The 21446-nt window shown below is 46.1% G+C and overlaps 2 protein-coding genes and 1 non-coding gene across 3 annotated transcripts; 2 read left to right on the top strand and 1 right to left on the bottom strand.

Moving 5' to 3' along the window:
- Window positions 1–4975: 4975 nt before the first annotated feature.
- Window positions 4976–5801, bottom strand: LOC123181749 (uncharacterized). The gene has a single exon (XM_044594082.1). It carries the CDS (start codon window positions 5753–5755, stop codon window positions 5201–5203), a length of 555 nt encoding a protein of 184 aa, XP_044450017.1. The 5' UTR covers window positions 5756–5801; the 3' UTR covers window positions 4976–5200.
- A 1087-nt stretch (window positions 5802–6888) lies between these two features.
- Window positions 6889–7879, top strand: LOC123068673 (chlorophyll a-b binding protein, chloroplastic-like). The gene has a single exon (XM_044491289.1). It carries the CDS (start codon window positions 6976–6978, stop codon window positions 7774–7776), a length of 801 nt encoding a protein of 266 aa, XP_044347224.1. The 5' UTR covers window positions 6889–6975; the 3' UTR covers window positions 7777–7879.
- An 8736-nt stretch (window positions 7880–16615) lies between these two features.
- On the top strand, window positions 16616–16747 carry LOC123072774 (small nucleolar RNA Z247). Its single transcript, XR_006435388.1, has one exon. It is a non-coding gene; the product is annotated as a small nucleolar RNA Z247 (small nucleolar RNA).
- Window positions 16748–21446: the final 4699 nt, after the last annotated feature.

The raw sequence follows: 21446 nt of genomic DNA on the forward strand, positions 1-21446 counted from the left end.
AGAGCATATGGATATTGGGTGCAGCCGATGGGAGATGGTTGCACGGGATACTTACAACCGGTTTGGATGACAGTCCAATAATAGGATAGACGTTTAGTCTCCTAGTCTTTCTGGCGCCGGTTGTGATGTTCATTTTTGGCCGCTTGTGGCTTTTCCTGGCTTAGTACGACCTTTGTTTATTTTTAAGACCTCCATTTGGAACATTTGAGATACTTTTTAATAAATGGCTGTGTGTATTAAGAGATGCAGAGGCTGGGGGTATACCTCCTTTTCGAAAAAAACAACTTTTGGTAAATATTTTGGAATTTGTCAAGTGGACTCATCATGGGTAAAATGGGGGTCGAGAGATGCTCTAAATTTCGTCTCCTTTAGGGCCCGCTTGGATTAGCGTTTTCGCTTGTATCCGGCTGGTTTAGAATACAGACCTGGACTGGTCGTTTTGTTTCCAAGCAGAAAATTAGCTGTGACCGGTATTTTACATGTGTAAAATAAATACAGGTGTAAAAGTTTACACCCATTCCAAGCGGAGCCTTAGTCTTATTTCACGATAATTCTGCACCAATGAAATATACAATGTCGATCGACTTTTTATTTCCATCCAACTAATTTTGTCCCTAGAAATAGGTTGCTGCGTCGGAAAAAGTTTGTGGAATAATATGTTTTTCATAGAAGAATACTCTGTTGGTAAAAGCGACCGTGACACACTTTGTACCATTCCTACATTGTCCGTGCATGAAGTAGAAATACACTAGCGCAGAAAAGGAAACACGCAAACACCATGCCCACGTCCCAAATATATCGAGCTGGTGCCACACCACTGACCCAGCCCGCCAATCCACCGATCCGAGGTCACCGCCACGTCATCGATCCCTGGCATCTATCCCCCAGACCGCGATCTTAACCGCACACTCCATCTACATCGAATGGTAGGAAAGCATCTGCTCCCACTTCTTGTCCCCCTTTTAATAACCTCCCCCTTTCGGCAAAACACAACACCAATCACCACCGCTCCTCGACCTTCATTCGCTCCCAGCTCAAACCAAGGAGAGATTGTCAACCATGTCTGGGCTGGCAAGGGCGGCCCCAAGCGCCAATGAAAGGTGCTATTTGACAAGATCCAGGGCATCACTAAGCCGACGATCCAGAGGATTGCTGAGAGGGGTGGCCTGAAGCATATCTCCGTCCTCATCTACTTGGAGAACCACGGCGTGCTCAAGATCTTCCTCGAGAAAGTCATATGGACGCCATCAACTACATTGATCACCCCGCCGCAAGACCGTCACCGCAGTGGAAGTCGTCTACACCCTTAAGCTCCAGGGCCACACCCTCTACGGCTTCGGCGACTAGGATTCCGATGTGTATGTGCCTTGCCGCGCCATTCCTCTGTTGGTCGTTTATTCGGCAGTAGGTTCTTTTTCACCTATTCTGTCGTAGTTTCATGTGAGTCGGTTGTTGTTTCCCATGTTTCCATGCCCCCTTTCTCCCAGGATTTGGCCAGAAGTAGTCGTGCTAGATCCAAAGGAGACTAACATACAGGGAATTGTTGTTGAGCATTGGCTGTCTCACAGCGACAGAAGAAAGATGCCTATCGGTCTATACTTAACAGTAATGAAGCTAGAACAACCATCCATTTCCATGAGAAAATTGCCAAGAGTATACCAACAAGCAAAGAATGTGGAATGTTATTATAAGAATAAATTACATCAATCGAAGTAATCTGCAGATGTAAGATTATGCTCACCAGAAAGTACAAAATACAAATAAAGTGCAAAAGGAGAAGAATTGTGATAATTTTTCCATGTGATAAAACTAACCACAAAAATCAATGGAAACATGAACAATACTCTGAAACATTGGTGATGAATTAGAATATCGTGTACACTAGTGACCCATTGTGTAGGCTACACATTATATATGTTTTGCACACTTCCTCATCTGTAATATCTGATTTGTGTGTATTTAATCACCATTTGTTTGCATTTTTCTGGAAAAGAATGAATCCCACACAAATTTTGGTAAAAAAATTGGAATTTTTCAAGTGGTTTCATCATGGGCAAACAAATGGGGGTTGAGAGATGCTCTAAGTTTCATCTCCTTTAGTCTTGATTTCATGATAATTTTTATTTCCATCCAACTTATTTTGTCCCTAGAAATAGGTTATTGACTCAGAAAAAAAAGTTTGAGGAATAATCTGTTTTTCAAAGAAGTATACTCTTTTGGTAAAAGTGACCTGACACACTTGTACCATTCCTACATTGTCCGTGCATGAAGGAGCAATATACAAGGGCAGAAAAGGAAACACACAAACACCATGCCCATGACCAAAAAATATCGAGCTGATGCCACACCTCTGACCCAGCCTGCTAATCCACCAGTCCGAGGTCGCCGCACGTCATCGATCTATGGCATCTCTCCCTCGGATTGTGATCTTAACAGCACAGTCCATGTGCATTGAATGGTACGAAAGCGGCTCCTCCCACTTCTTGTCCCACTTGCAATCACCTTCCCCCTTTCGGCAAAACACAACACCAATCACCACCGCTCCTCGACCTCCATTCGCTTATAGCTCAAACAAGGGAGGGATTGTCACCATATCTGGGCGTGGCAAGGGAGGCAAGGGGATTGGCAAGGGCGGTATAAAGCGCCACTAGAAGGTGCCGCGCGACAACACCCAGGGCATCACTCGGCGATCTAGAGGTTCGCTCAGAGCGGCGGCTTGAAGCATATATATATCTACGTTCTCATCTACTTGGAGAACCACGGCGTGCTCACGATCTTCCTCGAGAAAGTCAGACGCGAAACCATCACCTACACCGATCATGCCCGCTCCAAGACCGACACCGCCATGGAAGTCCTCTACACCCTTAAGCATCGGGGCCGCACCCTCTACGACTTCGCTGACTAGGGTTCTTATGTGTTTGTGCGCCTGTGCACATCACTCTGGTTGTTGAGAAACCTTAGATGAAACTAGAAGCACACATGCGCCTTGGCGCGCCATTCCTCTGTTGGCCGTTTATTCGGCAGTAGGTTCTTCACCTATTCTGTCGTAGTTTTATGTGAGCTGGTTGTTGTTTCCCCTGTTTCCATGCCCCTTTATCCTGAGATTTTGGCAGAAGTAGTCATGCTGGATCTAAAGGAGACTAACATAAATGGGAATTGCGGTTGAGCATTGGCTGTCTCATGGCGTCAGAAGAAATATGCCTATTGGTCGATGCTTAATAGCAATGAAGCTTGAACAACTATCCATTTCTGTGAGAAAATTTCAAGGAGTATACCAATAAGCAAAGAAATTGGAATGTTATTATCAGAATAAATTACATCAATTCAAGTTATGTGTAGAGGTAAGATTATGCCCACCAGAAAGTACAAAATACGAATAAAGTGCAAAAGGAGAAGAGCTGTGATCATTTTTCCGTGTGATAAAACTAACCACAAAAAGCAATGGAAACACGAACAATACTCTAAAACATTGGTGAGCAATTCGAGTGTCGTGTACACTAGTGATCCATTGTGTAGGCTACACATTATAGATGTTTTGATCACTTACTCATATGTAATATCTGATTTGGCTGTATTTAATCACCATTGGTTTGCATTTTTCATGGAAAAAATGAATTCATCAGAAATTTTGATAAAAAATTGGAATTTGTCAAGTGGTTTCATCATTGGCAAACAAATGGGGTTGAGTTATACTCTAAGTTTCATCTCCTTTAGTTTTGATTTCAAGATAATTCTGCACCAAATGAAATATACAATGTCGGCGACTTTTTATTTCCATCCAACTTATTATGTCCCTAGAAATAGGTTGCTGCGTCGGAATTTTTTTTGTTGAATAATCTATTTTTCATAGAAGTATACTCCTTTGGTAAAAGCAACCGTGACACACTTGTACCATTCCTACATTATTCGGGCATGAAGGAGCAATACACAAGCGCAGAAAAGAAGACACACAAACACCGTGCCTGCAAGCAAAATATATCGAGCTGGAGCTACACCTCTGACCCAGCCCGCCAATCCACCGGTCCGAGGTCGTCGCCATGTCGTCGATCTGTGGCATCTCTCCCTTGGATCATGATCTTAACATCACACTCCATCCGCATCCAATGGTAGAAGCACGCTTCCTCCCGCCTCTTGACCTACTTACAATCACCTTCCACTCTCTGGAGAACGCAAAACCAATCACCACCGCTCCTCGACCTCCATTCGGTCGCAGCTCAAATGAAGGAGAGATTGTCAGCCATGTCTGAGCGCGGCAACGGAGGCACGGGGCTTGGCAAGGGAGGCGCCAAGCACCATTGGAAGGTGCTGCGCGACAACTTCACGTGCATCACTCGGCGATCCAAAGGTTTGCTTGGAGCGTCGGCCTGAAGCATATCTCCATCCTCATCTACTTGGAGAACCTCAGCATGCTAATTCAATAATTTGAAAAATATTCATAATTTCAAATATGTTCACGAGTTCTAAAAAATGTTCATGATTTCAAAAATTGTTCATGATCTCACGAAATTAAGAGTGGCCACTATGTGGTCATGACCATTGGAGATTATGATTTTTTTTCCGTTGCAACGCACGGCCCTTTTTGCTTGTAAAATAATTAAATATGTCCGGGAACTACTACAAATATTAGTCCGTATTAACAAGTAAAACATTTTTGTGTACTTTTAAATTGTTCATAATTTTCAAAAGGATAATTTACTTCAAAATTCATGCAATCGCCATGTTTCGCCGAAAACCCAATTCCCGTACGTCACATGCACGCGCATCTCCTAACACGGGCGGTGTTAGAGCTCTTCATGACTTGGTGGTCACCAATTGGTAACGAAAATCCACCTTCATTCCTCATTTAATTTCTTGGCATGTACTCCCTCCGTTCACAAATAAATATAAGATGCATTGTATATTTTAATATAGATTACATATGGACTGAAATGAAATAAGTGCACCAACACAATAGAGCGTGTCTATACACATCTGATTCAAAGAATTAAAACATCTTTATATTTATGAACGGACCCTGCCTCTGCATCAGGCGATGCACACAACCACTCATTAAACAGAGAAAAAGTGTCAAAGTACAAAAAAGTACATCATGGTAATGCAGAATATATCAAAACCCAGAAGCCTGTGCTCATAGACACGATGGAAATCCACCAATGAAGAAGAAACAAAATAAAAATTAGGCGAGGTACTCCGTACGCTGTTACCAAGTCTTGGTTAAGAAAAGGTCCTGCATGACGCCGATCGCTCTCATGACACCCACAAACTTGTCGCGCGTGGCCCGTTCGTCCTCGGTCCTCTCGGGGATTGGCTTCGGGCAGTCGTCCCCGCATGTCGGCTTGAACTCCGAGCTGAAGGACAGCACCCCCGCCTCGTCGCCAGGCTTAACCGCCTCCACTGGGATCCCCTCAAATGCCTTGGCCACCCTATGAAGGTCTTCGATGCAGTTTGCGAGGCATTTGGCGGGGTGCGGGTCCGTGGTGAGCCTGGCATTGGCGAAGCCGTTGGCCATCTTGGCGAGCTTTGCCGCGACTTGCAGGGACATTAGGGGGACACTGTTCACCTCCGGTGAGCCGGCGGCCATGTTGGCGAGCAGGACGTGTTTGCAAGAGTCTGGCTGTATTGTCTTGGCGCATGTAGCTTGGATGGCCTCGATGGTGGGGGCCGACTGAACAGCCGGGGCGATGGCGAGGCCGAAAGCACCGAGCAGTGCCAGGGCTAGTGCCGGAGCCGGCATGGAAGGCATTGCGATGGGCATGGTGTGAGATGTTTGATGAGCGAGCTAGTCAGGTCTCGGGTGCTTCCTTATATAACCTGCATGCGTGTGTGCATGAGTCTAGTCTTTATTTATTTTTAGTAGAGAAGCAGGGAACTAGAGAGAGAGAGAGAGAGAGAGAGAGAGAGAGAGAGAGAGCTAATTAACTGGTGGTCACGAATCAACTTGGTCTTCCTATCCACACATGTTTCACTGGTTTGCCCTGGGTTCCGCCGTACCTCTAGTATTTTTCAGGGGATGGACAATCACAAGGGGCAAAGAAACACATATTTACTCTTGTAGTCATGTCATGTGTGTGCCGACCGTATGAAAATTTTCTGAAACGATCAAACTCAGCGTGCAGTCGCCAGATATCAATTTTTTTTTGAAACAGAGACAAAATATTTGCCTAATCAGTTAATTAAGCATAAAAAATTGCCCAGTTAATCAATAAAAAATCATGGAAAAACCGACACAAACCCATCACATGTGAACTACCCACAAAACATGCAACTCCATAAACGCATGATCAGTCCAACAATCAAACCCAACACGCAATGACCACCAACCCTCACACCAGTGGCGGAGCTACAACAGCAAACCTGGGTGGGCCATTACAAAGAAAGCTAACTATTTTTGCTAGCATGGCCCAATTTACCCATCAATCTTCATTAAACTTGCTAGAGGATGTGCAGACTATAGCCTACTTTGCTAACACATAGATCCGCCAGTGCTCCACACTGCTAGTACATCGCAAAGAAAACATGCAAGAAGATGCGGCACGATCAGCCATATATCAAATTTGTTGGGCAAGCTCCCAGTGTGATGTACGTTGGGAAAACATGCAAGAGGATGCGGCCAAATGGACTGGTAAACCATCCCGTGCCCGTGGCCTACACTTTTTAAACCTGCGGTCTCTTTCGACTTGTCTAACTAAAGCTGGTCCAGTCACGAGCCTTAGCCCTAACCATAGCCACAAGTACATCTCATCCATTTAAGGCCTCTGGCTGCACCAATGGCATCCAAGCTGCAGATTTCTTTTCACCACCGTCTCTCTTGTCAGCTGTCAGCAAACACCAATCAATTAATTTCTCTATATTCTTGTTCCCTCAAGGCTCAAGCTCTTTAAATAGCTCCCTACAATCTCCTCTTAAACCATCTCCACACACTCAGGCCACACTATTGGAGAACACACAGGGACAACACACCATAAGTGCAGCGCAATGGCGGCCACCACCATGTCTCTTTCCTCTTGGTCCTTCGCCGGCAAGGCCGTCAAGAACTTGCCCTCGTCGGCTTTCATTGGTGAGGCACGTGTGAACATGCGCAAGACCGCCGCGAAAGCCAAACAAGTTTCATCTAGAAGCCCGTGGTACGGCTCTGACCGTGTGCTCTACCTCGGCCCGCTTTCCGGCGAGCCCCCCAGCTACTTGACTGGTGAGTTCCCCGGTGACTATGGGTGGGACACCGCCGGTCTCTCGGCTGACCCTGAGACCTTCGCCAAGAACCGGGAGCTTGAGGTGATCCACTGCCGATGGGCCATGCTCGGTGCGCTTGGTTGTGTCTTTCCTGAGTTGCTTGCCCGCAATGGTGTGAAGTTTGGCGAGGCCGTCTGGTTCAAGGCTGGCTCTCAGATCTTCAGCGAGGGTGGCCTCGACTACCTTGGCAACCCCAGCCTCGTCCACGCTCAGAGCATCCTCGCCATCTGGGCTTGTCAAGTTGTGCTCATGGGTGCCGTTGAGGGGTACCGCATTGCTGGTGGTCCGCTCGGCGAGATAGTCGACCCACTCTACCCTGGTGGCAGCTTTGACCCGCTTGGCCTGGCCGACGACCCCGAGGCATTTGCGGAGCTCAAGGTTAAGGAGATCAAGAATGGCCGCCTCGCCATGTTCTCCATGTTTGGCTTCTTTGTGCAGGCCATTGTCACCGGCAAGGGCCCATTGGAGAACCTTGCCGACCACATTGCTGACCCTGTCAACAACAACGCGTGGGCATTCGCCACCAACTTCGCGCCGGGGAAGTAAGACATGAATGATGGTTGGGAGTTGTATGTGAGTGTCAGTTGAATTGTAACACCAACATGTAAAATATGAGAATTGTGTGCAAAGACATTGTTTGATTGGTCCACTCCGGAAGTGCCCCTGCTCCCCGTCTTGTTTTCATAAATCACTAAGCACTCATTGGTAGTTATTCCTAACAGAATATCCATAACTTGTGATGACACATACAATTAGCGTTGGGGAGCCCCTCTACTTGCCTGCTTGCTGACATTGTCGAGTGTCAAGTGGATTGTTTGTGGTGATGTGATTGCTCTTCTCCTCTGGTGGTGTCTTCTTCGGGTGTGGTTCCATGCTGCCGGAGTTTTCCTTCTGCGATTACGGTGGTTGGTGAGCACAGTGAAGCGATCTGGGTGTAGACACGGCTCCTTGTCGTCCTTCGGCTTCGCCAGCGGTGCCGCTATTGTGTTGTAGACTCGGATGTGTGTGACTCTTTGTCCAGATGTGGACTTGGTCGCTCATTGCTCTTCGGCTACACCAATAGCCTTGAGGCATCATAGATGGTCTCGTTTTCTTTTGCACCGGTGGATGGTCTCGGTTGAGTTGGACCTCTTTGTCTGCAGTGGTGGTGTTCTCATGCAGCCTTCCGTTCGCGAGGACGATGGAAGACGAGGGCATTCCGGTCCTTTTCTTTTCTTTTTCCCTTCTATTGTGTCAGGTGTAATCTATTTCCTCTCATCGCTGTACTCCTCTGTGATTTCCCGGCTTTGCCGGTGCCTTCTTAATGAATGAAAAGTAGCGCTGGTACGTTTCATAAAAAAAACAATTAGCTATATGGATCCAATTCACCTGCAAAAAAAAGAAGTTATACGGATCCAATTAGCCCAGTTTAAACCTCTAATTTTGTGTCTAACGATCATTCAACACGCTCTCTGTCAGCCTCAGAATCAACCCCAAGCTTTCCATTCTAATCCTCATACACCCTTTCATTTCTGCTTGGCCCAACTCTTCTCATACATCCTTCTGAAAAAAATAAAAAAAATCTCCCATACATTGACTAAAAAGTTACTTTATCTATAGCTTCCAATTTGTTTGATTTGATTTCCTCGGCTATGATTCTCTCTCGTATTATTTCATACCGGTAACTGTAGGCAGGGAAGAAATCCAAAGAGTCCCATTTTTTTCTCAAATATTGATAACATTGATTTGGCACATCAACTTGAACCACAAACCTTCAAATCCAAAATTATATCATGAATGGGAGGAATGCTTGTTAGTTGGACTATATGGAATGAGATGAACGCGAGGATTTTCTGCAACAAGTTCAAGCCACCCAACCTCCTATTTATCAACATAAAGAGCGAGGCTCAACTTTGGGTCACCGCCGGGGCAAAAAATGTGGGTCTTTTGATGCCGGGAGAGTAATGATCATGATGTAATATTTTTTAATTTCTTTACAATGTGCTGCAAACTCTTGTCCGTTTTCTTCTTAATTAATGGATGAGGCAAAGCTTTTGCCTCCGTTTAAAAAAAATTATATCATGAATGCTGACTGAACTGGACCTCTGGCTACTGTTCATATAAAATTCACCATTTTCATTCCTCGTACATAGATCTGGAAAAAAGTTTATATTTTGTGATAGTTGCAATGTGGTACGATTTCCCTGACGATTCTAATATGTGTTCAGTTCGTGGAGTGATGCAGTCTGAAAGGCCACCTCAATATTTTCCATGTAGCCAGAGTAGCGGACACCAATCAGTTTTCTACTGTGAATTATAGAGGTGCACAGCAACATATTCCGAGCTAACACAGGTAAGAACAAAAGGCTTAGGCCAAGAACAGAGGAATAACTTTTACAGGATACTAGCACATATGCCCGTACGTTGCAATGGGAGAGAGATTTTATGTGTCCATATAAACGTTCATCAACGCGGCACGCCAGAATCCGAAAGGTGCCACCCAACGGCGACATAGAAACGCACGCCAAGGTCAAAATGTATATCAGCAAAAACTACACAATTAATGATTTTGCTTTTCTCTTAATTATTTAGATTATCAGGTAAATGACGACCTCAGAAGCGCCTTCGCTTTCTTGATTGTCTGTGTTTTTGACACTGATTGTTTTATTACGTATTTATATGAACCGAATTAATAGCACCTAGAGAGAATTTATTTTGTATTAACTTTAATGGACGTGCAAGCATATATGTTTTCATCGTGTGTGTCCTAATCTATGTATATATGTTAGTCTAGCATTGTCTAATTCTTAGGGCATCTCCAACGCTAACCTGTATATATGTGCGGCAAATGTCCGTTTTCCTATCCAGACAGAGATCTGGACACAGATACGGAAGCATGTAATCCAACGCTAGTCGCAAACGTAAGCTCTGTTTCTCATACATTTAATCAAACACCTGTTGTGCAGCGTGCGGCGGAGGCCGGCAAGCTCGGGCCCAGTCACACACGCGCGGCCATGGAGGCAAGCGAGCTCGGGCGCACGACCACGACGACAGGGGTGGCAGGTGCGGCCACGATGTAGGCAGGCGAGCTCGGGCGCATGACCATGACGGCAGGGGCATTGGGCGTGGCCGCAACGGAGGCAGGCGAGCTTGGGAAGCGGCGACACACGTGCGGCCATGAACAGGGGCATCGGGCGCGGCCACGAGCCCGCCGCGACGACAGGCACATCCTCATGGGCGCGCGGGCACGGGCACCCGGCCACGGGCGACGACCGGGGCGGCTCGCGAGCTCGGGCACACGGCCATGGGCGACGCGACGGCCACCGGCGACGACCGGCGCGACTCGTGAGCTGGGGCGCGCGGTCATGGGGACGTGGATACGTGGTGATTTGTCGTTGGTCAGCGGATGTACAAAGCTCCCCTATTTTTGTTTCAAAAATACCAGAATTCGTACATTCGGAACGCTCCGCGGATGGTCCCCATTGGATGGCAAAACTGGTCCGGACACCACGGCCCGGGCTTATACGGGAGAAACGCGGGTCCGTTTTGAAGATGCCCTTATCCATCTATGTATGATGTTTGTTGCCTTTTAGTTTTTCCATTATGAGTTTTTTTCCGAGCATATAGTAAAATTAAACCTTTTTTAGGTGAGTCAAATTGAACCTTAAAAAACAAAAGATAGTTCAAAGAACAGACATGCACATATATGTGGACGTCCTCGTGATGGACTCGGACATTTCATAGGTCAACATGCCGCCGAGTTAGTATGTATGTATGTGTGAGCCTTCCTCCTCAGTGATGTTTTTCGATTGATGATGCATATATGCTGCAGGTCTCGTCTTTTTTTCTGCTTTGGCTTGTTTGATTCATGCAATTTGAGAACGTATTTAAGTTGCTAAGATATGATCTAAAAGACCAGGGTGGGACTATTGATTAAAAAAGGAGTACAAAATTTTATCACATGGAGCCCATAACAGAAACTTAAATTCTGGCCCATGTGACCTACGAAGCTCCAGACCATGTACGACATGGACGACGGCATACGAAACTTCACGGTTGATGTGAACGGAAATTAGGAAGGTAAGAAGCAATATCCCTTTTAGTACCACCTTGAATATGTTTTAAATTTAAATTAAAAGCGTAAAATCATGAGAAAAAGTGTATTATGACGGTGAATTCGACAAAGTCAATCCGTGCTTTATTATTAGGGAAAGATATAGAAATGAAGGTTTCTATCTACTACACTCCTACTCCCTACAATCCTAAATGCAGGCAATTTTGGACATTGGCATGCATGGTCCTTAATGTGACACTTTGACAATCAGATGTTTTAGTCGTGGTTCTTCGTGTGGAGTATTATAGTAGTCATGATAGTTTAGTTGTATCAATTTCATGTTAATTCTGTTAGAACCGTAGTCAATGTGAAAATATATGACTTGCTTAAATTCTGAAGTTACTTACTTTTGGGTTATAAGAGTGTTAGGATCCAGCTAGTAGATTCTAGCTACAACTCATGAATTACAGGTGGATCTCAAGGAAGAAGAAGGGATCAGGGAGCAGAGGAGGAAGAACTACTACAGAGAAGTCGCCAGCCAAGCCGAGGCCGAAGCCTTTCCATCCAAGCCCCCCTCCGTGGGCAGCACTGCTTGTATTTGCAGCACTTGCCTCGTGTAGTTGTGGAGCAGGCCAGGGTCCACAAGTGGCGGCCCATGGACCTGCCCAGCCATGGAAGATAGGGTCGCTGATAATCCATCCCCCATAAAATGCGGCTTGCCCTCAAGCCAAAACCACGCCAACCTATGCTAAAAAAAAACCACGCCAACCTGCCGGGATCCCATGGTACTTGCAATACCTTCAACGAAGTCGATGTAATCATCATCGTGGGCTGACGGGTACCCAGTTGACAAGGGCGTGGAGGTACCGATCTTGGTTAGCACGGACTTGGTCAGAGTAGAACGCGTTGTCGTAGTAGTGATCACAACAGTATGTTGGCGCCTTAGAAGACTGCCCTCCTTCAGTTTCAGCTTGTTTGGAAAAAACCAGAAGAAGTGTTCCTTGCCAGGATCGAATGACAATTGCAAATTCTGCACTCCACTAGTTCGAGTTGTGGAAACTGCGAGAACGTCTTACCCTACCGAGGGCGACAGTTTCGTGTTAAAATAGCCACGAGCTGATCCCTGGGATATGCGTACATGATGGTTGAGATTGCAGGCTTGAGATACAAGAAAGAGAGGTTCGGTTACAAGGATAAGATCAACTCAAACAACTCAAACAACCTATCTATATCTAGCGCAAAGAACCCCATGCAGGACTTGTGCTCCAAGCTGACGCATATAATGTTTAACACCCTCCCTTAATCACAACTGGGACATGTTGAGATTACGCTTGAATTCTTCAAAAGTATTTGTGGGCAATGCTTTTGTAAACCCATCTGCAACTTGATCTTTAGAGTGGATGAACCAAATATCCAGTTGCTTGTTAGCAACTCTTTCTCTGGCAAAGTGAAAATCAATTTCAACGTGCTTTGTTCTAGCATGAAAAACTGGGTTAGCTGACAAATATGTAGCATCAAGATTGTCACACCACAGACATGGAGCTTGAGTGCATTTAATACCAAGTTCCTTTAGTAAGGACTGAACCCAAATGATTTCTGCAGTTGCATTTGCACACCACGAAACAGTAGCTTGTTTCTTTGCACACCACAAAATAAGATTTGGTCCATAGAACACTGCAAAATCACCTGTTGAGCGTCTATCATCTAAGCATCCTGCCCAATCAGAATCAGTGAATGCACTAACAAGTTTAGAGGATGACTTGCTAAAAGTGAGACCAGTGTTCAAAGTATTTTTGACATATCTGACAATTCGTTTAGCAGCATTCCAATGAGCTGTGGTGGGTGTATGAAGAAACTGACATACTTTATTAACAGCAAAGATAGTATCATGTCTTGTAAGGGTCAAGTACTGAAGGTCACCTACCAAACTTCTATAGTTGGTGCTATCCTCTTGATTCAAGGGATCCCCTTTAGCGAGAGGCAGTTTGTCAGAACTGGACAATGGAGTTGGTGATGGTTTACATCCCTACAATCTAGCTCACTTCACAAGATCAGTTGCATATTTTTCATGAGTAAGATGAAGATCATCACCAAGTTTCTTTACCTCAATACCCAAGAAGTAGTGTAGATCTCCTAGATCTTTGAGAGCAAACTCAACACTCAGATCTTTCAACAATCCCGCCACTGCCTCATTAGATGAACTGATTACAATAATATCATCAACATAGATGAGTAAGAACATGGATGTATTCAACTTGTTGCAAATAAATAATGAGGTGTCAGCCTTGGAGGGAGTAAACCCAAGTGCTTGCAGTTTGTGACTGAGATGTGAGTACCAAGCTCTGGGGGCCTGTTTTAACCCATATATATTGCTTTATCAAGTTTGCAGACATGAGAGGGTAACCTTTTGTCCTCAAACCCAAGAGGTTGCTTCATGTAAACATCCTCTTCCAGAACGCCATGGAGGAACTCATTCTGTACATCTAGCTGGCGGAGACTCCATCCCCTGGACATAGCAATAGACAAAACAAGACGAATCATGGCAGCTTTTACTATTGGACTAAATGTATCCTCATAGTCTAGGCCATAACGTTGCTTGAATCCTTTTGCAACGAGTCTGGCTTTGTAATGATCTATAGTTCCATCAGATTTTTGTTTTATCCTGAAGACCCACTTGCAATGAATTAAATTTTTACCTTGCTTTGGGGGAACTAGATGCCATGTTTTGTTTTTTTGAAGAGCCATGAATTCTTCATCCATGGCCTTTTTCCATGTTGCATTCCCTAGTGCTTCTTGGAGTGTAGTAGGTTCACCTGTAGAGCATGCCGAGCCAAAATTTGTGATGGTTTTATAATTGATAGGTTTGATTACACATTGTTGAAGTCGTGTTCGTCACGGCATAGGTGACACAGCAGCAACATCTGGCGCATAGGATCCAGATTCTCCCCCTACAGCGCTAGATCCCGAGGTGGATTGAGCCACGGGAGATGTCGGCGCGCTGGGGTTCTCTGCGGCGGAGAGGGGGCGCAAGGGTGAAGAAGTCGGCGCAGAAGATCAAGGATCGGGTCCTGCCGACGTGACATCATGCCGCAATGATGAGCCAGGGGCCCCAGACCCCGCAGCCGGGTCAGAGCCGGTCGGGCGCCGCGCCTGAGGCCGAGTGTAGCACCTGCTCGCGTCGGTTGGCCACCGAGTCAGAGGTGGACACATGCCGGACGAGGACTCGCCAAGCGCATGCGGCCCCGTTGGGCGGATCACGGGCGACCGCGCGTCCGCACCTGAGGGGCTGGAGCTGTCGCTGTCACGAGCCGCAGGTTCTGACGCGCTGAGACGCACCGGCAGCTCGAATCCCCCAGCAGATTCGCTGCCAGGGTGCTGCATCATCGATCCTGAGGGGGATTTGCTCCCCAGGAGTGGACACATAAAATGTGCCTCATGTTATGCACCGTTTGGCGCATTTTCTTCAGCGTTTTCTTCAGAATTTTCACCTGAATCACCAGAGAGCTCATGCACACGGTTATGAGGGTTAGTCAACAGTGGCTCATTGCAATTATTTACCCCACAATCACCATTGGTAAGATGCGAGGGTAGAAGAAGGATTTCTTGACGAAGAAGTGCTCCGACATTTGGGTGGAGATCACGAAAAGGAAAATGAGTTTCATCGAAGACTACGTCATGAGATATGCAGACTTGACCGGTGAAAACATCAAGACATTTTACTCCTTTGTGTTGAGCACTATACGCAATGAAAACACATTGTTTTGACCTGAACATGAGCTTACGGTTGTTGTAGGGTCGTAAGTTGGGCCAACACGCGCAACCAAAGGCACGAAGGGAGTTGTACTTCGGTTTGGTGTGAAAGAGTTTTTCAAGGGGAGTTTCATAGTTAAGAACTCAACTAGGTAACATGTTTATGAGATGCACGGCAGTAAGAAAGGGCTCATCCCAGAATTTAAGAGGCATAGATGCATGTGCAAGAAGGGCAAGCCCAACTTCAACAATGTGACGGTGCTTGCGTTCAGCCGACCCATTTTGTTGGTGGGCGTGTGGGCAAGAGACTTGGTGAGACACGAGAAGTTTTTGTAAGGAGTTTAATTTTTCGTACTACCCTCCCCAGTATGATTGAACTGCAATTATTTTACTATCAAACTTGCGTTCAATTAGTGCTTGGAAGTTTTGAAAAACTTGAAACAATCGGATCTTTTCTTAAGAAGATAGATCCACGAATATTTGCTATATTCATCAATGAAACTGATGTAGTAAGTATGCCTACCAACAGAGGAAGGGGCCGGACCGCACACATCAGAAAAGATAAGTTGCAATGGTTCGGTAGAAATACCTGTAGAAATTGGATAAGGTAATTGATGGCTTTTAGCCTTTTGACATGAATCACAAATTGTTTCATTGTCACGCTCTTCATATGAGAGCTTATTTTTTTCGAAGTCATTTCTCAACTAAAGAAAAAGATGCATGCCCTAAACGATCATGCCACCGGGATGATGAAAGCTTGATAGCACCACAAGCTTGTTTATTTTGCCTCCTAAGTTCAGGAATCAACGGATAGAGCCCTCGAACACATCTACCTCGATACAGGATTTTCCTCGTGACCTGATCCTTGATGAAAAAGAAGAACGTGTGAAATTCAATAAAGACATGATTATCAAGGGCTATACGATGAACAGAAAGTAGATTCATGGAGGCTTTAGGGACATGCAAGATTTTTCGAAGATGAATTTTTCGGTGAGGGGTTTTAATAATCGAATGACCAACGTGACGGATCCCCATACCTTCTCCGTTTGCAGCATGAATTTGGTCGGACCCGCGGTACTTCTCCCTCATGGTGGTTGCTACACAAATGTTGCATCGTGCCATGTCCTCCTCTCCTCGAGCTTCTCCCAGACCAGCCTTAGTGGTCAGATAACCGAGAAGCTCAACCGCAAAAACTATGTGCTCTGGCGGACGCAGATCACGCCACAGCTCCGAGGTGCGGGGTTCTTCAGCTATGTCGATGGAACCACGAAGGAGCCCGCATAGACTGTCACCACCAAGGCAGCAGACGGGAAGGAAGAGACATTGCCGAACCCCCTACATCCCATCTGGGTCAGGGAGGATCAGCAAGTATCGGGCTATCTGCTGAATAACTTGTCGAAGGAATTGCTTCTGCAGGTCACCTCCATTGTCCATGCGCATGATCTCTGGATAGCGCTGGCCAGCATGTTCTCCTTGACATCTCTGTCCCGCATCAACAACATACGCATAGCCCTAGCTAATGCGCAGAAGGGACAACAATCTGTGGTGATGTACTTCACGCAGATGCGTTCGCTGGCGGACGAGCTCGCAGCGGCAGGAAAGACGCTGGACGACGACCAGCTGATCTCGCACATCCTTGCTGGCCTCGACATTGAGTATCAGCCGCTGGTATCGGCGCTCGCACCATCCCCGTCATGCTCGATGAGCTTTTTGCTCAGATGAGCAACTTTGACCAGAGGATGGCGCTCTACTAGGGCACCGGCACCGGCTTCAAGTCTTCTGCAAACGGCGTGTCACGTGGTCGCGGTGGTGGTGGATCCTCTCGCTACCGTGACCACAAAGCATTTTCCATGAGTACACAACAATTTGCTTCCAGATGATGTCCTATAAGGGCTGCGTGATGCCAGCTGACGAAACTGAGCTCCAGAACACTCAAGTACAATGGTAATATGAGGAACAATTGCCTAGACTTGTTGGCACTAACTGAGTATTCTAAATCTATTGGTCAAGCTATTTCCAATTGGAATTTTTCAGAATAGTGTAAAGGTGCAGCAAGTAAGTTCTCACAGGTGTACTTTATGTCTTCCAACAAGTAATTCAAACTGGCATCCACAGGTGATGCATCAAGTATCTTCAGTCTCAACTGCATGTGTATCAACCACTGTTCCAAATTTTGAATTGCAGGTACCTCACAAAATAGAGACCTCATCTCAATCGGAGCTTTGAGTGATGACCATGGCTCCTCTGAATAAGAGATAGTAAACTGAATATACATCAACAAGTCCTTGAAATTCGTGCAAATGATGCACTCCCAATTAAGTGCATGGTGTTCCTCTGTTAATGTAAGAACCTCCTGGAGCTTGCTTTGTTCTGAATCAAGGAATGGAGCCTCTCAAGGAGTCCAAGGATGCACATAATTTGCAACTAGAGATCGGGCAAGTTGTTTGCCACTAGTAGAATATTGTATGTGAAAAGACCATGCAATTTTCCACTGGATGGCCTCAAAACAACACTGCATATCCCGTCCATTCTTCAACAACATAGAACTCACACATGGCATTGGATAATTCCAAGAGTTCATACCTTCTGAAAATAAGTCCGCAGTCTGAATTTTTGTGAAATCAGGTCATATTATCAAAACACTCGTTGTACATTGATTAATCCAAGTTTTCAGTTCGAAAGGCACCATCTCGTAATTTCGTCAGTTACTACTCCAGTGCAAGAAGACTTATCATTGGCTGACTCCCAAAACCAGCAAGACATTTTCTTTCCAAGCCAAATAAGTGACCATGCAATCTTCCAGTGGATAAGCTCAAAACCACACCGAATACTATGTACACTGTAGCAGGAGAGAAACCACGTTTGCAAGAAAACGCCATCCAACAATTCCAGCTCAAGAGAACTCCCAACATAAAATATATTGTACCTCTTCAGCACTAGTCGGTCAATCCCTGGTACTGAATCTCTCTAGAATCGTAGTCCAGTGCAATAACTGCCATGTGGTTTGGCTGGTAATATGTGACAACAAAGCATTCCAACTAGTCGAAGTATCGAAGAACCTCTACTTGACTGCAATGCTTCTCCAAAATCTGAACAAGCACATGATGTTTCCACAGAGCTATCATCCAGAACAAGAGACACGGAGGAGAACCACAAAGCAATAATCCACAGTTATAGTTCGGAATCACATGATGGAGCGTCCCCAATAGTGCAAAATATGAATTCTTGCTGTAAATATCATAGAGGAATTGACCAAGCAATTTCCCACCGAAACGACTTACCATCATTTTGGTTGTCCAAGTACGGCACTACACTTCTGGTACCCCCAATTATTAATGAGAAACCTTCTTCACGAATATCCCGTAGCATGTAACATAATCCAGCCAACAAATATCCAATTGATGGACAAAACTAAAACATTGGTACTCCATATTCAGATTGCACAACCAAGTGAATATGCTGGAACACAAGACTATGTATACTTGAAAGTGGTGGCCAAGATTGCAACTGAATTGTGTCCTTTGGCAAAAGCAACATGTCGGTCACATGTATTTCAACTTCAGAGAACCATCCATTGTCACTAAGCTGCTACATAAGTGGCCAAAAACTGCAGGATACTCTCAAGTGCATAACAGAGTTAAAAAAATCACAGAGAACAAGCCCAATAAGGAGTACCAGTAGATTTTCAACAATTATAATGGAGTGGTCCTGCTCACAAGGATCTGCAGAAGAAACTAAGCCTTCCATTAATTCGGCATTTGATTCTTCCATTGAAGCACAACCATATGCCCAGGCTCATATTTCCAATACTTCCAGGACTCATCAGCAGAAAGTAACTCAAAACTAAAGTTTCCAAACTCCACATGCAAATAATGGTAACCAGATGAACTAGATGTACTCAAGGTAATTCTGGTAGCATGATAATTGAGATTTCCATATGGCTGGCTCAGGAATAGCTTCTCAAATATACCTTGAGGTGGTAGTGGCCAAGGTGGTTCCCAATGAACTGGAGAGCACTGGTTTGTCGACGACACATGGGACGATACGCTGTCATCACTTTCAGAACACGCAATCAAACCGGTTGTGAGCAAACCATGGAAGGATTGACCATGAGCTTGCCCACAGAGGTCGCGATCTCAGAGAAGACATCAAGGGCCATCAGGAACTGGTCCACCATGAGCAAGGGCACCTCAGCGACCTGGACATGCCAAGTGTCGGGGTCGAGACCCATAGTCGAACAGGTGCTGTGCGCCAGTGAGGAGCAGCCACCAGTAGTGAGCCTAGGAACGATGTCGGCGGTGGTCATCGATGAAGGTACTGCCGTAGACGAAGTGAGCGCTGGCTCCTCAGACGTGTCGCCGCTTGGGCACCCCGTCGAACAGGTAGTGGGCGGAGCACCATGCTCGACCTGGGATACGATATGAAGTTCGCCGCTGGTGGCGGGCGCCTTGTCGGCATCTTGCCGCTCGGCTGCGTCCAGAGAGTCAGCCCACTCTGCGTATGGGGTATCATCGAAGAAGTACGCCGGGGCCACCTCATCGTCATCCGCCATGGTGATGGTGGTGTAGATCGGTGGTACGATCGAGGTCGATGGAGAGGATGCATCACCTCCACGGCATACATCCCTCCCACGACTCGCTCAAAGGTGCACAACATGTCGCCATCGCCGGACCGACAGAATAGCTGGCGATGTACCTCGACGGTCACTTGCTGTAGGATGTTGCCGATTCGGTGGTACGATTAGGATGTTGCTCACTTGCTGTAGACGAGTTTGTGGCTTGGCATTGTGTTGAACAGTTTGAAGGAGGTAGTTGATAAGAAATTTGGGGCTAGAATCTGTAGCTCTGAATACCAAATGTTAGGCTCCAGGTAGTAGATTCACTCAATCATCTTAGAAGTATAATTGGGTTTAAATTAAAGATAAGGGGATAGAGATAGAATATGCTTAAACCACGTGTAACTTGTACTTCAAACCTCCATCCCTCATGTACTTTTAAATATATACCCCATATAAGGGTCATATCAACAATAACACAATATTAGTCATCCTACAATTTTCATATGGTATCAGAGCGGTTAGTCTCACGACGCAGATCCTAGGACTTTCCACCACTTCCGCAGCGCGCCGCCTCCGAGGAGATTAATCTCCTCTCCCCGGGGGCGTGGCACCCGATCATGTCAAAGATGAGATCGGTTCCATAGATTAGATCGATCCATAGGTTAGATTACACAAATTTTGAATTTTCAGTAGATTAGTTTCCTTTAGCCACAAATAAACCCGCAGCCAGATCAAATCCGGTGGAAAAAAAGACATGCAGATCAGAACATCGACGGTAGCTTCGCCCAAGTGCGTGTAAGTGCAACCGACAGGCGCCATCCATGCATGCAAGTAGCGGCTCCGCCTTTCCATGCGCCTCCCAGCCGTGCGTATGATTGCATCAACACGAGTTGGGTCATATGGACTCGATCGACTCCAGCCTCTACCGAGCGACTTCCTCAATGTGCATCAAAACCAAGTTGGTGTACACTAGTCGAAGATCTCAAATGGCAGCCACGAGCGATTCTGCATCCAGATCTCAAAGACCGATGCATCCATGGGGACCTGACCTGCAGGTCAACGGATCACACAACATGTCCCGATCACTAGAGGGCATACGTACACAGATCTCCCGACGGCCGACATCAACTCGTATCTTCGTCTACCCGTCTACGGCAGACTCAACGCGCGACCGCGTGTTCCAGCAGACGAGATGCAAGCCCAATGGCTGCACCACCCGGCCGTAGCTAGTGCACGCCTCGACCCCAAGCAACAGGGACTTCATGCAGCAGATGGATCTATACTACGAGAAAGCACGGGCCATGCGCACGACAGGCCATGCGCATGATATGTACATGCAAGTCCCAGGGCCATCCTGTATGTGCATGCATACTGTACGGGCGTGGCACGTATCACTAAAGAGCTCGGATGTGGCCTGGGAATGTCAGGTGTGCAGAAGACTATCAACAGCTAGGTAGTATGGATCAAGATGGAAGATAGTACGAAGCCAATCAATAACAGTCTTCACACAGTGAAGTCAATCAGATCATGCAAGCAGGCAATGACTTCATGAAGACAAACAGTAAGTACAGAGAGTTAAGAGATAGAACCGGTTGCCTGGTGAGGACAGATATTTGTTGGACCAGTTCCAGTTGCTGTGACAACTGTACGTCTGGTTAGGGAGGCTGAGATTCAACTCAGAAGACCACGTCTTCACCTTATTCCCCTTGAGCTAAGGGCACACAGTCCTCGCCCAATCACTCTGATAAGTCTTCATGGTAGACTTCCAAACCTTCACAGACTTCGTTCACCAGCGATCCACAATGACTCTTGGATGCTTAGAACGCGACGCCTAACCGGCTTGAGGATTCACAGTCCTCAAGTGTAACAAGTCTT

Source organism: Triticum aestivum, chromosome 1A (genome assembly GCF_018294505.1).
Source record: "Triticum aestivum cultivar Chinese Spring chromosome 1A, IWGSC CS RefSeq v2.1, whole genome shotgun sequence".
Lineage (NCBI taxonomy): Eukaryota > Viridiplantae > Streptophyta > Magnoliopsida > Poales > Poaceae > Triticum > Triticum aestivum.